Source organism: Salmo trutta, chromosome 7 (genome assembly GCF_901001165.1).
Source record: "Salmo trutta chromosome 7, fSalTru1.1, whole genome shotgun sequence".
Classification (NCBI taxonomy): Eukaryota; Metazoa; Chordata; class Actinopteri; order Salmoniformes; family Salmonidae; genus Salmo; species Salmo trutta.
In genome coordinates this window covers 39,110,060-39,127,971 of record NC_042963.1, presented here as the reverse complement: position 1 = coordinate 39,127,971, position 17,912 = coordinate 39,110,060, and the positions used below count along the sequence as shown (strand labels likewise).

The following is a 17,912-nucleotide window of genomic DNA, read 5'->3' as shown; positions in this document are numbered from 1 at the left end:
TCAGGATGAGCCTGCAGGAAGGATACCACATGAGGAAGGAGGATGTCTTCCCTGAACGCACAGCATTGAGATTTCCTGCATTGACAACAAGCTCAGTCCGATGATGCTGTGACACACCGCCCCAGACCATGACAGATCCTTCACCTCCAAATCGATCCCGCACTAGAGTACAGGCCTCGGTGTAACGCTCATTCCTTCGACAATAAACGCGAATCAAACCATCACTCCTGGTGAGACAAAACCGCGACTCGTCAGTGAAGAGCACTTTTTGCCAATCCTGTCTGGTCCAGCGATGGTGGGTTTGTGCCCATCAGCAACATTGTTGCCGGTGATGTCTGGTGAAGACCTGCCTTACAACAGGCCTACAAGCCCTCAGTCCAGCCTCTCTCAGCCTATTGCGGACAGTTTGAGCACTGATGGAGGGATTGTGTGTTCCTGGTGTAACTCGGGCAGTTATTGTTGCCATCCTGTACCTGTCCCGCAGATGTGATGTTCGGATGTACCGATCCTGTGCAGGTGTTGTTACCCGTGGCCTGCCACTGCGAGGACGATCAGCTGTCCGTCCTGTCTCCCTGTAGCACTGTCTTCGGCGTCTCACAGTATGGACATTGCAATTTATTGCCCTGGCCACATCTGCAGTCCTCATGCCTCCTTGCAGCATGCCTAAGGCATGTTAACGCAGATGAGCAGGGACCCTGGGCATCTTTCTTTTGGTGTTTTTCAGAGTCAGTAGAAAGGCCTCTTTAGTGTCCTAAGCTTTCATAACTGTGACCTTAATTGCCTACCGTCTGTAAGCTGTTAGTGTCTTAACGACCGTTCCACAGGTGCATGTTCATTAATTGTTTATGGTTCATTGAACAAGCATGGGAAACAGTGTTTAAACCCTTTACAATGAAGATCTGTGAAGTTATTTGGATTTTTACATCAAGCTTGTGATTCTACAAACCTTTCACACAATAGCCCATAACGACAAAGTGAAAACATGTTTTTAATATTTTTTGAACATTCAAATGTTATATCTCATTTACATAAGCATTCACACCCCTGAGTCAATACATGTTAGAATCACCTTTGCCAGCGATTACCGCTTTCTGGGTAAGTCTCTAAGAGCATTCCACACTTGGATTGTACAACATTTGCACATTATTCTTTAAAAAGTTATTTAAGCTCTGTCAAGATGATTGTTGATCATTGCGAGACAGACATTTTTAAGTCTTGCCATAGATTTTCATGCCGATTTCAGTAAAAACTGTAACTAGGACACTCAGGAACATTGAATGTTGTCTTGGTAAGCAACTCCAGTGTATATTTGGCCTTTTGTTTTAGGTTATTGTCCTGCTGAAATGTGAATTTGTCTTCCAGTGTGTGTTGGAAAGCAGACTGAACCATATTTTCCTCTAGGATTTTGCTGGTGCTTAGCACTATTCTGTTACTTTTTATTTAAAAAACTCCCTTGCAGATGACAAGGATACCCATAACATGATGTAGCCACAATCACGCTTGAAAATATGAAGAGTGGTACTCAGTGATGTGTTGTGTTGGATTTGCTCCAAACATAACGCTTTGTATTCAGGACATAAAGTTCATTTCTTTGCCACATTTTTAACAGTTTTACTTTAGTGCCTTATTACAAACAGGATTCATGCTTTGGAATATTTTTTATTCTGTATAGGCTCCCTTCTTTTTACTCTGTCATTTAGGTTAGTATTGTGGAGTAACTACAATGTTGTTGATCCATCCTCAGTTTTCTCCTATCACAGCCATTAAACTCTGCAACTGTTTTACCATTGGCCTCATGGTGACATCCTCACTGGCAACTGAGTTAGGAAGGATGCCTGTATCTTTGTAGTAACTGGGTGTACTGATACACCATCCAAAATGGAATTAATAACTTCACCATGCTCAAAGAAATATACAATCTCCCTGGACGTTGTGGTTGAATATGTGTTTGAAATTCTCTGCTCGACTGAGGGACCTTACAGGTAATTGTATGTGTGGGGTACAGAGATGAAGTAGTCATTCAAAAATCATGTTAAACAATATTATTGCACACAGAGTGAGTCAATATTATGTGACTTGTTAATCAAAGTTTTACTCCTGAACTTATTTAGGCTTTCCATAACAAAGGGGTTGATTACTTATTGACTAAAGACATTTCAGCTTTTACATTTTTATTAATTTGTAAAAATGTCAAAAACATTATTCCACATTGACATTATAGGGTATTGTGTGTAGGCCAGAGACACAAAATCTCAATTTAATCCATTTTTAATTCAGTAACACAACAAAATATGGAAAAGGTCAAGGGGTGTGAGTACTTCTGAAGGCACTGTATGTTGTGCCCAATAGAAATTAATGGTAAATAATGTTTAATTTTGGAGTAATTTTTATTGTAAATAAGTAGAGAATATGTTTCTGAGCACTTCAAGATTTATGTGGATGCTACCATGATTGTGGATAATCATGAATGTATCGTGAATAATAATGAGTGAGAAAGTTACAGATACACAAATGTCATGCCCCCAAAAATGCTAACCTCCCCTGTTATTGGTAATGGTGAGAAGTTAGCATGTTTTGTGGGTCATGAACAAACTGCAAATGCATCCAACAAGTTTGTAGAGTCACAAGCTTGATGTGGTCATTGCGTGCTAGGAATATGGGACCAAATACTAAACTTTTGACCAAATGTAATACAATATAAGTGAATTTGTTCAAATACTTATGACACCTTCAAATGGGGGGACTACAAATATAAAGTGCATTCATTTCTAAACAGTTAAACAGTATGCATGAAACTACCCTCCAATAAAAGGTAACTTTCTCTTCTGTCGCCTCATATAAAACACTTGATCTCAAATCTAAAATACTGGAATATAGAGCCAAATTAAAAGTTGCAGCTTCACTGTCCAAATAAACACGTAGGCGAGTGTGTATTATGTAGAAGCTTATAGAGACACTGGGGCCTATTCCAGACAGTATTCTCGTCATAGCTTTCCTCCTACTACATCCAGCTGTGGATGGTCAATCACCGACCATTTAGAATCCCACCGTACCTTCTCCACTATGCAATCTGGTTTCCGAGCTGGTCATGGATGCACCTCAGCCACGCTCAAGGTTCTAAACGATATCATTAACGCCATCGATAAAAGACAGTACTGTGCAGCCATCTTCATCAACCTGGCCAAGGCTTTCGACTCTGTCAATCACCTCATTCTTATCAGCAGACTCAATAGCCTTGCTTTCTCAAATGACTGCCTCGCCTGGTTCACCAACTACTTCTCAGATAGAGTTCAGTGTGTCAAATCAGAGGGCCTGTTGTCCGGACCTCTGGCAGTCTCTATGGGGGTGCCACAGGGTTAAATTCTTGAGCCGACTCTTTTCTCTGTATATATCAATGATGACGCTCTTGCTGCTGGTGATTCTCTGATCCACTTCTACGCAGACGACACCATCCTGTATACATCTGGCCCTTCTTTGGACACTGTGCTAACAAACCTCCAAACGAGCTTCAATGCAATACAACACTCCTACCATGGCCTCCAACTGCTTTTAAATGCTAGTAAATCTAAATGCGTGCTGTTCAACCGATTGCTGCCCGCACCTGCCCGCCCGACTAGCGTCACTACTCTGGAAAGTTCTGACTTAGAATATGTTGACAACTACAAATACCTAGGTGTCTGGTTAGACTGTAAACTCTCCTTCCAGACTCACATTAAGCATCTCCAATCCAAAATTAAATCTAGAATCAGCTTCCTATTTCGCAACAAAGCCTCCTTCACTCATGCTGCCAACATACCCTCGTAAAACTGACCATCCTACCGATCCTTGACTTCGGCGTTGTCATTTACAAAATAGCCTCCAACAGTCCACTCAGCAAATTGGATGTAGTCTATCACAGTGCCATCCGTTTTGTCACCAAAGCCCCATATACTACCCACAACTGCGACCTGTATGCTCTCGTTGGCTGGCCCTCGCCACATATTCGTCGCCAAACCCGTTGGCTCCAGGTCATCTATAAGTCTTTGCTAGGTAAAGCCCCACCTTATCTCAGCTCACTGGTCACCATAGCAACACCCACACGTAGCACGCGCTCCAGCAGGTATATTTCACTGGTCATCCCCAAAGTCAACACCTGCTTTGGCCGCTTTTCCTTCCAGTTCTCTGCTGCCAATGACTGGAACGAATTGCAAAAATCATTGAAGCTGAAGTCTTATATCTCCCTCATTAACTTTAACCATCAGCTGTCAGAGCAGCTTACCGATCACTGTACCTGTACACAGCCCATCTGTAAATAGCACACCCAACTATGTCATCCCCATATTGTTATTATTATAATTTTTTGCTCTTTTGCACCTCAGTATCTCTATTTGCACATCATCATCTGCACATATATCACTCCAGTGTTAATGCTAAATTGTAATTATTTCTCCTCTATGGCCTATTTATTGCCTTACCTCCCTAATCTTACCTCATTTGCACACACTGTACATTGATTTTTTTATTGTGTTATTGACTGTACGTTTGTTTATCCCATGTGAAACTCTGTGTTGCTGTTTTTGTCGCACTGCTTTGCTTAATCTTAGCCAGGTTGCAGTTGTAAATGAGAACTTGTTCTCAACTGGCCTACCTGGTTAAATAAAGGTGAAATAAAAAAATGTAAAAAGCAGTGAGGGGAATTATTTCTTACTGTATGGCCGCCACATTGGCGAAACAAACTAACACCAGGCTCCAAATCAAGACACCCTTGAACAGTGTTTTATGAAGAGGATCCCTTATCTGAGTTGAGACTGCCAACATGTCTACCCGCAAAATACATATTTTTTTCTTCAGCTCTACAATTATTATTTCCTTATATTTTCTTGCTTTAGCAACTTTTTCTGCAATCCATCAAAACTTAGAGTGCTTTATCTACACTACAGTATATTGTATAAACACACCTTACAATAGGTGGCCTAGCCAGGAGAGCAATTCCAGTGTGTCTGCCTGTAGGCCTTGTGTTAAGGTACTACTGTAAATTATTACATTCTAAACACAGCATCATAGAATATTTGTGTTCGTTATGATTTATGGAAAACATGAACTACAGTATCTAATGAATGCCTTGCCTCACAACTTATTCACTTGTGCCTCATCCAAGACTTAGTTCCTGTGACTAATTGTGCGTGTGTCTGTGACGTGTCAGAGGGAGTGTGCTGGTCTGGTTATCTCTATGTTAGGCAGCAGACATGGCCGCCACATCGCTTGGTTGGATGAGGAAGGTTTTTGGGGATGGGAGGAGGCGGGGGAGGAGGGGGAAGAGGGGTAGTGCGTTCATGGAGAGGAATGGACAGCTTAATTAATAACCACTGTCCTCTTTCGCCATGACCCCAGCCAGTCACACATACTCTTCCTACAACCCCAGACAGCCAGATGCTCATTAGCAAATATTGATGATTCTGTACTTTACGTGGAGATCAGAGAGAGGGTGAAGGCTGGGACTAGACTGGATTTACACAGGGGAAATCCACAGGGAGGAATAAGGTAAGGACGAATGATAACTCAAACATGTATCACGTATAGCGAGCGGTAAAAAAAATGACTTGTAATAACTGGTGAGAGGGATAGGTTGACTCGTTGTGTAGGCTGACAAACTGGCCTTGACGCCCTCGTTGGGATCTTCATGTGGGCTGCGGTTTAATCTCTGGGGAAATTAGCCCTGAGTAATTCATTAAAGCTATGTCAGGTAAGATTTATAAATCCAATGGTTCACATCAGGGGTTGGAACTGAAATTATTTCCCAATCGTGTCATTCTAAACAGAACTATACATTTCTTTGTTGCGTTCCACTGTTCTGACCAGAAAAAAAACAGTTTTGAACCCCCAGAAAAGTATCAGTTTATATTCTCTTTTTAAACCGCTGAAATTGACATTTTATACATTTAGCTCAACATAAAATGAGTTCACCAATCTGTGCGGATAGAGCAGCTTGATATAGAGCAGGCAAGCTATAGTTGTTTACAAGCATTGGACAGATAAATGTAGGGTGCAAGATGCCACTGAAATGTTGCTTGTGGGGAGAGAGTCGAAAGAGGGTTGAGGAGGAGCTTGGCATCTTGTTATGACATGCATTATTTGAATAAGTGTAACGTCGACACAAGGAATCAGGAAGCAGGTGCAGTTAGTGAGTTTAATATTAACGAACGTAGACCGATACAAAACGGAAGACAAGATAACATAACCAATACTGCCTGAGGGGTGAATACAATGAAGTGTTAGATAAAGGGAGAGTAATCAGGGAAGTGATGAAGTCCAGGTGTGTCTGATGATGAGGTGCAGGAGTGTGTAATGAAGTTTGCCAGGTGTGTGTAATGATGGGTTGCTAGGACCAGTGGTTAGTGGACCAGCTGACATTGAGCGCAGAAGAGGGGGAGCAGATGTGACAGTCCCCCCGCCGACACGCCACTCCAGCCGGAGGACGGTCCCGAGGGCATGGAGCAGGTCGGTCCGGACGGCGAAGGCGGAATTCTCTGATGATGTTGTCATCTAGAATGTCATCCACCGGAACCCAGCACTGCTCCTCTGGACTGTACCCCTCCCGGTCCACCAGGTACTGGAGCCGACCCCCACGACGTCCAGGAGTGATCTGACGGTATAGGCGGGACTCCTATCGATGTCCAAGGGAGGCGGAGGGGTGTCATGGGGGACAGCATTAGCCAGGGGACCAGGAACACCTAGCCTGAGGAGGGAAACATGAAAAGAGTGTCCGGTAGTTAGTGAGGAGCTGTAATCGGTATGTTACCTCATTGACCCTCCAGAGGACTTTGAATGGCCCCACAAACCGGGGGCTCAGTTTCCAGCAGGGCAGGTGGAGCGAGAGGTTCCTGGTGGAGAGCCAGACGTAATCACCAGGATGGAACACGGGAACCTCACTGCGGTGGCGGTCCGCCTGCTTCTTCTTCTGGCAGACGGTGCGTTGGAGCCAGACGTGGGCAGCTTTCCAAACCTCCTCTGCACGCCGGAACCACTCGTCCGCCGCAAGAGCGTCGGTCTGGCTCGGGGTCCACAGAGCCAGGCCTGGCTGGTACCCCAGGACGCATTGGAAGGGAGACAGCCTGGTAGAGGAGTGACAAAATGAATTCTGGGCGTATTCAGCCCAAGGAAGGAATCGGGCCCACTCACGCTGCCGGTCCTGGCAGTGACTCCTCAGGACCCTCCCTAGCTCCTGGTTCATCTTCTCCACCTGCCCGTTAGATTGAGGCTGGTACCCAGAAGTGAGGCTGACCGTGACCCCCAGCTTCTCCTTGAAAGACTTCTATACACGTGATGTGAATTGGGGGCCACGATCAGAGACAATATCCTCCTGAAGGCCCTAGTGCCCGGAAGACCTGCTGGAACAGTGCCTCTGCGACCTGGAGAGCAGTTGGGAGACCAGAGAGAGGGATGAAACGGCATGATTTTGAGAATCTGTCCACAACCACAAAAATGGTGGTGAAACCATCAGAGGAGGGGAGATCAGTGATGAAATCAATGGAGAGATGAGACCAGGGACGCTGACGCACAAGAAGGGGAAGGAGTTTCCCTGCTGGAGAGTGCCTGGGAGATTTCGATTGAGTACATACTCAACATGAGTTGACATAGTGTGCAACATCCTGCACCAAAGGGGGCCTCCAGTATTTCTCAGAAAGGGATTGAATGTTGCGGGTGATAACTGGGTGTCCAGTGGCGAGGGATGTGTGTGCCCCGGTCAGCAACTGATCTCTGACCCCCGTGGGAACGTAGATGTGTGCCGGAGGGCAGATGGCAGGAGCGGGTTCCCTCCCCAGAGCCTGGCGGATGTCCACATCTACATCCCTAAACACGAGGCCAACGATACGGGAGGACCGATTGATGGGCTGGCAGACACTCACAGGGCCCTCTACTGACATGGAACCACAGGGTGCGGGAAATCAGGTCCTCCGACATCCTGGTCTCCAGGCGGTAATACTTCTCTCTGACCAGGAGATGGTGGGATTATGGAGTTGGAACTACGGGAGATCAAGGATGACTTTGTGCAAGGGTGCGGAGGTGATGAGGAAGGAAAGGCTTTCCTGGTGCTTGGGTCCCACGATGAGGAGCTGTGACTGTGCGTAATAGTACCGGATCCCAATGGTCGCATATCCAATGTTTGGATCGTAAACGGAGAGGAGAGTGGGTATGAGGTGATGTGCAGGGAGGAGACAAGGGCCTGGTCAATAAAATTCCCTGCATCACCGGAATCCACTAGAGCTGTAGAAACAATAGATGAGGGACAGCCAGCTAGTGAAATGGATACTCATGCCTAACGCAGGAAACGGATTATCACAGGGCTGTCCCTCTGCTCTCATGGATTCCGGGTTGAGACGTACCGGACACCATTGGAGCTGGTGCCCCTCCTGGCCGCAATAGGGACAGAGCCCTAACTGCCTCCGACGGCGTCGCTCAGCCGCGGGGAGGCATATGGCCCATACCTCCATGGGTTCAGGCTCTGATTCAGAGCGGTCAATGAAGGAGGGAGAGAGGCGATGGGGGTGCCGACGCTCCCGAAGAAGGTCTTCCCCAAACTGTTGCCACAAAGTTGGAAGCACAGAATCATCTACAATGTCATTGTACGCTGTAGCATTAAGATTTCCCTTCACTGGAACTAAGGGCCCTAGTCCGAACCATGAAAAACAGCCCCAGACCATTATTCCTCCTCCACCAAACTTTACAGTTGGCACTATGCATTGGGGCAGGTAGCGTTCTCCTGGCATCCGCCAAGCCCAGATGCATCTGTCGGACTGCCAGATGGTGGAGCGTGATTCATTACTCCGGAGAACGCGTTTTCACTGATCCAGAGTCCAATGGTGGCAAGCTTTACACCACTGGAGTAAAAGTAAAGACACCTTAATAGAAAATTACTCAAGTAAAAGTGAAAGTCACCCAGTAAAATACTACTTGAGTAAAAGTCTAAAAGTATTTGGTTTTAAATATACTTAAGTATCAAAAGTAAATGTAGTTGCTAAAATATAAGTATGAAATGTAAAATTATAAATAATGTTTAAGTCCTTATATTAAGCAAACCAGACAGCATCTTTTTCTTGGTTTATTTATTTACGGATAGTCGGGGGCACGCTCCAACACTCAGACATCATTTGCAAACGAGCATGTGTGTTCAGTGAGTCCGCCAGATCAGAGGCAGTAGGGATGACCAGGGATGTTCTCTTGATAAGTGTGTGAATTGGACCATTTTCCTGTCCTGCTAAGCATTCAAAATGTAACGAGTACTTTTGGGTGTCAGGGAAAATGTATGGAGTAAAAAGTACATCATTTTCTTTCGGAACGTAGTGAAGTAAAAGTAAAAGTTGTTAAAAATATCAATAGTAAAGTACATATACCCCAAAAAACTACTTCAGTAGTACTTTCAGGTATTTTTACTTAAGTACTTTACACCACTGGAGATTACATGGCTGTGTGTATGATTTTATACACCTGTCAGCAACAGGTGTGGCTGAAATAGCCAAATCTACTAATTTGAAGGGGTATCCACATACTTTGGTATATATAGTGTATCTACCTCAATTACCTCTCATCGTGTATTTATTGCTCGTATTATTATTTCTCTTTTTTTCTCTGCATTGTTGGGAAGAACCCTTAAGTAACATTTAACTGTTAGTCTACACCTGTTGTTTTACGAAGCATGTGACAAATAACATTTGACTTTATTTACTAGACTATGCTTCGGAAGGGGATGTGCAGGTAGCCTACACATGCACACACACTGGCAAATAGTTTTAGCTGGCAGGCAGACACTGGAATAAGTTTCTGAGTGATAGAGTGAGGGATTTGCATAGGCACTTTGTTGCATTTTTTGGTGGAAAGTATAGATCCCTTTTGTTACCAGTTCTGATTCTGTTCCTCAAGAAATGTCTTTATTTTCTGTTTTTCTGTTCTGTTGCCTGAACCGGTTCCAACCCTTGGTACACATGGTGATTTACCTCCTCTCTGTTCACTTCAGCCTGATGTCAGTTACGGCCACCATGGGTGCTGCTAGTCAGTGATAGATTCAGGGAGTCCATGGAAAAGTTTGGGGAAAGGACTGTGTTTACTTAACTGTGATATTAGAGGGATAGAATAGCACCTGTGTACTGCACAGGAACAGACCTCATTCATAGGGGTTGGGTTAAATGCTTAAGACACATTTCGGTTGAAGGCATTCAGTTGTGCAATTGACTAGGTATTCCCCTTTCCCAATACAGAATGTAACCTAAAGGGAATCATTGAGGTGGATTCAGTGTGGTTATGGTTACACCAAAAGGGAAACAAGACATGACACGAGACAAGGTCCTGAGGAAATTACATTTTCAGTGGCTTTAATGCAGCCAATCTTACCAAATGTAACCAGCGAAACACAAACTGAAATTAAATTATTTGACAATGCATGCTATTGTATTATACATAGCCTGTTATAGAAATTAAATGTTGGCTTTCTCTACTGTTTATGCACCATTGTTTTCAGCAGTTCATTATCAAGTACAGTAATTCAATAGTATTGGATTATCCAATGAGATGTTTTGAGGAAATAGAATACCATAATACTGGGAACCTCAATTTACGGCTTTCGTTCGTTCCAGTAGCCAAGAGACTTGGAAGTCTGGCAACACAAGACTACTGTTTAGTAAACACTTTAAGACTACTGTATAGTAAACACTTTAAGTGGATGGCAAGTGTACTCCACCACAGTAGGCTACTTCATTGTTAATAAACCAAGATAGCTTTGCCCAGCCCACTAGTGTTCTATGGTCCCTTCCAGAGTTTTAATAAGCACCTATCTTACCCCTCTCCTTCACCTCCTACGGGGAACACTCAGAGTGTCACCTCACCTTGGCCTGTATGTAAAGAGGACCTGTCAGGTGTGTTGGTATAAAGACTTAGTGCCTGAGACTTAATTACTGTACATTGATAGGGGGCAGTCAGAGGGTAATACTGTCTTACCCAGGTCAACGGCTATTGTAGCACTGGGGAGAGTTGCAAGGGAGGTCCCATATACTGTAAGCACAGAGGAGGGATGCATTTAATTTTTCTGCGGTAGATGAGGAGTTTCTTTCATTTAATATGATGAATTAAGCCATTTACATTCCTTCATAAGAATTGTAGAGGTATGGCCATTGTTAAATTTGCATAAATCTGCAATTACCATAATGTAGAATAATGCATTGCCAATGTATACAGTGCCTTCAGAAAGTATTCATAGCCCTTGACTTATTCCACATTATGTTGTTACAGCCTGAATTCAAAATGTATTAAAAGTAATAATAATCTCACCCATTTACACACAATACCCCATAATGACAAAGTAAAAATGTGTTTTTAGGAATGTTTGCAAATTAAATAAAGAAATATCTTATTTACTTAAGTATTCACACCCTTGAGTCAATACTTTGTAGAAGCACCTTTGGCAGTGATTTCAGTTGTGAGTCTTTCTGGGTAAGTCTCTAAGAGCTTTCCACACCTGGATTGTGCAACATTTGCCCATTATTATTTTCAAAATTCTTCAAGCTCTGTCAAATTGGTTTGTATGTCATTGCTAGACAACCATTTTTAGGTCTTGCCATAGATTTTCAAGTAAATTTAAGTCAAAACTGTAACTCGGCCACAACTGTAACTCGGCCACATTCACTGTCTTCTTGGTAAGCAACACCAATGTAGATTTGGCCTTGTGTTTTAGATTATTGTCCTGCTGAAAGATGAATTCATCTCCCAGTTTCTGGTGGAAAGCAGACTGAACCAGGTTTCCCTCTAGGATTTTGCCTGTGCTTAGCTCTATTCCGTTTATTTTTTATCAGAAAACAACTCTGTAGTCCGTGCTGATGACAAGCATACCCATAGCATGATGCAGCCACCACTATGCTTGAAAATATGGAGAGTGGTTATCAGTAGTATCTTGTATTGGATTTGCCCCAAACATAACACTTTGTATTCAGGACAAAAAATAAATTGCTTTGACAAATGTTTTGCAGTATTACTTTAGTGCCTTATTGCAAACAGGATACATGTTTTGGAATATTTGTATTCTTTACACGCTTCCTTCTTTTCACTCTGTCAGGTTAGTGTTGTGGAGTAACTACAATGTTGTTGATCCATCCTCAGTTTTCTCCTATCACTGCCAATAAACTCTGTGACTGTTTTGAAGTCATCATTGGCCTGATGGTGAAATCCCTGAGCGGTTTCCTTCCTCTCCGGCAACTGAGTTAGGAAGGACGCCTGTATCTTTGTAGTGACTGGGTGTACTGATACACCATCCAAAGTGTAATGAATCATTTCACCATGCTCAAAGGGATATTCAATCTCTGCTTTTTTTTACCCATCTACCAATGTGCATCAAAGCTGGGACCGAGAGATTGAGAAACAGCTTCTATCTCAAGGCCATCAGACTGCTAAACAGCAATCACTAACTCAGAGAGGCTGCTGTCTACATTGAGACCCAATCACTGGACACTTTAATAAATGGATCACTAGTCACTTTAAACAATGCCACTCTAAATAATGCCTCTTCAATAATGTCTACATATCTTACATTACTCATATCACATGTATATACTGTATTTTATACCATCTACTGCACCTTGCCTATGCCACTCGGCCATCACTCATCCATATACTTATATGTACATATTCTCAGTCACCCCTTTAGATTTGTGTGTATTAGGTAGTTGTTGGGAATTGTTCTATTACTTGTTAGATATTACTTCACTGTTGGAACTAGAAGCACAAGCATTTCGCTACACTCGTATAAACATCTGCTAACCATGTGTATGTGACCAATACAATTTGATTTGATTTGAATAGGTGCCCTTCTTTGCGAGGCATTGGATCCCTGGTCTTTGTGGTTGAATCTGTGTTTGAAATTCTCTGCTCGACTGAAGGACCTTACAGATAATTGTATGTGTGGGGTACAGAGATGAGGTGGTCGTTCAAAAATCATGTTAAACACTATTATTACACAAGCAACTTAGTAAGTGACCTACATTTTTACTCTTAAACTTATTTACGCTTGCCATAACAAAGTGGTTGAATACTTATTGACTGAAGACATTTCAGCTTTTCATTTGTAATTAACATAAAAATGATTCAAACAACATAATTTCACTTTCACATTATGGGGTATTGTATGTAGGCCAGTGACCAAAAAATCTAATTTTAATCAATTTTAAATTCAGTATGTAACACAACAAAATGTGGAAAAAGTCGAGGCTTGTGAATACTTTCTGAAGGCTAAAGAGTTGTCCGTGAGGTATTTAACACCAAGTAGCTTAACGAAATGTCAAAACTAACACTAACATTATGTCTGGGTGTATCTTAGTTTTCTTACAGGATTGGACTGGAAAGAACTTACTTCTTAATTCCCTCCTTGTGTTTTGGCCAATCACACCATCTTTACTCTGAGCTGAGGTTCTGAGCTGACGTCCAACCAGATTTGTGAATGAATGAGTGGGTGGGCCACGACGTCAATGTGGTGGGACTACTACAGATCCCTCCCAACGATGGATTCCCACTGTCTGAGAGCTCACACTTCTTTGGTAAGCAACCTCCAATGACTAGCCTGGTCCCAGATCAGTACTGTATGTGCTTCATCCAACTCCTCTGACTATTTTTGTCATGCAATACATAATATGCAGTGTACCATATTGTATACAGTATATGCATATGGCATGCCAATGATAGGGGAGTTGGCACATGCCGATCTGGGATCAGGCGATCCAGTCGACACCTATGACACACATTACCTCTCAGTCAGTTGCAGCCAGTCACACAGGCCAGATGTGAAAGTGATTTTACACATTACCAAAACAACTACGTTATTGATGGGCATAAATGTGAATGTCAAGTTAATAAGTAACCATGAAAACCTTTGCTCCCCCTTTTTCATTCCTGAGTCAGTCCTCAAGCAAGCACAAAACTGTTCTGTTTTAGGACTATTGAACCAGCATATTAATTGAGAATTTCCTTTTCCGGAGACAATAGAGAGAGTTATGCTGAAGTAGAAGAAGTAACGGTAAGAGTAGAGCCGCGGAGGGGGATTACTTTTCAGTTGGTCAGAGAAAGAAAGAGAGAGAGAGAGGGATGGAGAGAGACAGACAGAGCGACAGAGAGAGAGACAGAGAGAGAGAGAGACAGAGAAAGGGGAGGTTTTTATTCTGGGGGCCCTGGGTCACCCTGAGATGGCCATGGTCCAGATCAAATCTTCAGGTCAGTGTCTCACGCCTGTCGATCGTGTTGCGTCAGTTTGGGTTATGTGTGTTATCAGATGAGTTTGGATTAACTCAACACTATAAAACTGTACGGCTACATTCCAGCTGTTTTTTGTTGTTGCCCAGTATGTATTTTACCTTAATGTATTTTAATGAATAAAAGTGGAATTAAGGTATCAAAATGGTTCAAATGCTAGCTGACGTCTAACCTTCAAGGGTTCACGCTGACAAAATAGGAATAGGATTATTATATTTTATGACAGAGTAGATAAACCTGATGATTAAGCATTTCTGAAATATAGAAATATGTATAATATAAGTAGAAATATAAGTATAGATATATGCAGTAAGTACAGGGCTGGCTGGTTGCCAAGTGGTTAGAGCGTTGGGCCAGTAACTGAACGGTTGCTAGATCGAATCCCTGAGCTGACAAGATAAAATCTGTCGTTCTGCCCCTGAACAAGGCTGATAACCAACTGTTCCTAGGCTGTCATTGTAAATAAGAATTTGTTCTTAACTGACTTGCCTAGTTACAGTAAATTAAGGTTAAAAAGTACTATATCTCTTTGGAAGTAGTTAGTTAGATCAAGCTGTCCTTTCAGTCTGTTATGGCAGTGTTCTGTGAGAGCGTGAGGTTAAAGGTAGACTCAGCGAAATGATGTTGCCACAGATATTGAGATGAGCTACATGCAAGACTTTGCTCTTACGCAGAATCTGTGCATGTGCATGGGTTAGCGTCATGCTGTTACAGTGTGGTAGCCAGCACATCAAAACAGTGGAGAAGTTGAGCCTCGTGCTTCAACGCTCTTAGTTGTTGAAGAAATTGACCCACTATGCTGTTTACTTTTTGCATCTACTTCATATCGCTGAGTCTACCTTTAAGTTTTGCTGGGTTTATATGTGACTGTGTAGATTACTATCCCCTGTTATGTTAACGTTTAAATACTCTAATTAAGTCACTATCTAATACTACTGTAGCTTCTGCTGGGAAGTGTTTTTTGTCCGATCAGATAAATGGTTTTGTTGTGACTCACTATGCTTGGGAAAATACAGGACTAATTGGCTTGGGAAATGTGTAGCTATTGTGGCTTTTCTGAACCATGCTGAAAAATATGCAGACTTTTTATTGCCTATAAAAACTTAACATCATTAAAATCATCAGTTTATTGCACACTTCTATTCAGTGATACTATAATTTAATCTATGCCTCTTTCTTTTCTCCTTCCAGATATTCTGTCAGAACAAGGGAGCCCTCTGGTCCAGGAACAGGAAGTCTTACCCTTCACCAGCTATCCCAGCATGCAATACCCCTCGGTGGAGCCCACCATGTCCTCCCCGCCATACTACTCCAGTCAGAACTACTACCCCCAGTACAACGGCGATGAGTGGTACTCACCCACAGGGATGTGTGAACTGAGGAAAGGACCCCTAGAGGGCACTTATAATGCTGAAATGGAAGAGGCATCCACCATAGTGCCTGCGGTGTGCGATAAGACCCGGCACACATCCCACACAGGCAGTGTCAAAGGGGAGGAGCTGTGTGTGGTGTGTGGGGACAAGGCATCCGGGTATCACTATAATGCTCTCACCTGTGAGGGGTGTAAAGGTATCAAAAAATGATAAAAAAATTGTCACACGCTTTGAAAACAACAGATGTAGACTAACAGTGAAATGCTTACTTACGGAAACTTCCCAACAATGCAGAAAGACAGAAAATACAGAAATAATAGAAAAGTAATAGCACAAAATAATACAAGTAATATTAAACACACAATGAGTAATGTTAACTTCGCTATGTACACTGGGTACCAGTAACGAGTCGATGTGTAGGGATTTTAGGTAATTGAGGGAGATATGTTCAGTACCAGTCAAAAGATTGGACACACTTACTCATTCAAGGGTTTTTCTTTATTTTTACTATTTTCTACGTTGTAGGATAATAGTGAAGACATCAAAACTATGAAATAACACATATGGAATCATGTACAGTTGAAGTCAGTAGTTTACATACACCTTAGCCAAATGTGTTTAAACTCAGTTTATCACAATTCCTGACATTTAATCCTAGTAAAAATGCCCTGTCTTAGGTCCGATAGGATCACCACTTAATTTTAAGAATGTGAAATGTCAGAATAATAGTAAAGAGAATGATTTATTTCAGCTTTTATTTCTTTCATCACATTCCCAGTGGGTCAGAAGTTTACATACACTCAATTAGTATTTGGTAGCATTGCCTTTAAATTGTTTAACTTGGGTCAAATGTTTTGGGTAGCCTTCCACAAGCTTCCAACAATAAGTTGGGTGAATTTTGGCCCATTCCTCCTGACAAAGCTGGTGTAACTGAGTCAGGTTTGCAGGCCTCCTTGCTCGCACACGCTTTTTCAGTTCTGCTCACAAGTGTTCTATGGGATTGAGGTCAGGGATTTGTGATGGCCACTCCAATACCTTGACTTTGTTGTCCTTAAGCCATTTTGCCACAATTTTGGAAGTATGCTTGGGGTCATTGTCCATTTGGATGACCCATTTGTGACTAAGCTTTAACTTCCTGACTATTGTCTTGAGATGTTGCTTCAATATATCCACATAATTTTCTTTCCTCATGATGCTATCTATTTTGTGAAGTGCAACAGTCCCTCCTGCAGCAAAGCACCCCCACAACATGATGCTGCCACCCTTGTGCTTCACGGTTGGGATAGTGTTCTTCAGTTTGCAAGCCTCCCCCTTTTTCCTCCAAACATAACAATGGTCATTATGGCCAAACAGTTCTATTTTTGTTTCATCAGACCAGAAGGCATATCTTCAAAAAGTATCATTTTTGTCACAATGTGCATTTGCAAAGCGTTTTCTGGCTTTTTATGGTGGTTTTGGAGCAGTGGCTTCTTCCTTGTTGAGCGACCTTTCAGGTTATGTCGATATAGGACTCGTTTTACTGTGGATATAGATACTTTTGTACCTGTTTCCTCCAGCATCTTCACAAGGTCCTTTGCTGTTGTTCTGGGATTGATTTGCACTTTTCACACCAAAGTACATTTACCTCTAGGAGACAGAATGCGTCTCCTTCCTGAGCGGTATGACGGCTGCGTGTTCCCATGGTGTTTATACTTGCGTACTATTGTTTGTACAGATGAACATGGTACCTTCAGGCATTTGGAAATTGCTCCCAAGGATGAACCAGACTTGTGGAGGTCTACAATTTTGGTCTTGGCTGATTTGTTTTGATTTTCCCATGATGTCAAGCAAAGAGGCACTGAGTTTGAAGGTAGGCCTTAAAATACATCCACAGGTACACCTCCAATTGACTCAAATGATGTCAATTAGCCTATCAGAAGCTTCTAAAGCCATGACATTGTTTTCTGTAATTTTCCAAGCTGTTTAAAGACACAGTCAACTTAGTATGTGTAAACGTCTGACCCACTGGAATTGTGATACAGTGAATCACAAGTGAAATAATCGATCTGTAAACAGTTGTGTCATGCACAAAGTCGATGTCCTAACCGACTTGCCAAAACTATAGTTTGTTAACAAGAAACTTGTGGAGTGGTTGAAAAACAAGTTTTAATGACTCCAACCTAAGTGTATGTAAAATTCCGACTTCAACTGTAGTAGCCAAAAAATTGTGTTAAACAAATGAAAATGCATTTTGAATTTTATTTTCTTCAAAGTAGCCATCCTTTGCCTTGATGACAG

At 42.4% G+C, this 17,912-nt stretch overlaps 1 protein-coding gene across 3 annotated transcripts in view; it reads left to right on the top strand.

Moving 5' to 3' along the window:
* Window positions 1-5,339: 5,339 nt before the first annotated feature.
* The window catches only part of LOC115197371 (bile acid receptor), a 35,172-nt gene continuing 22,599 nt past the window's right edge, over window positions 5,340-17,912 (top strand). The window contains exons 1-3 of one of the 3 annotated variants that reach the window (XM_029758804.1): window positions 5,340-5,520; window positions 13,337-13,553; window positions 15,454-15,831. In XM_029758804.1, the coding sequence (XP_029614664.1) occupies window positions 13,457-13,553; window positions 15,454-15,831 (475 nt within the window). In that variant the 5' untranslated portion in view covers window positions 5,340-5,520; window positions 13,337-13,456. The other 2 variants (XM_029758802.1, XM_029758803.1) reach the window with 2 other exon arrangements.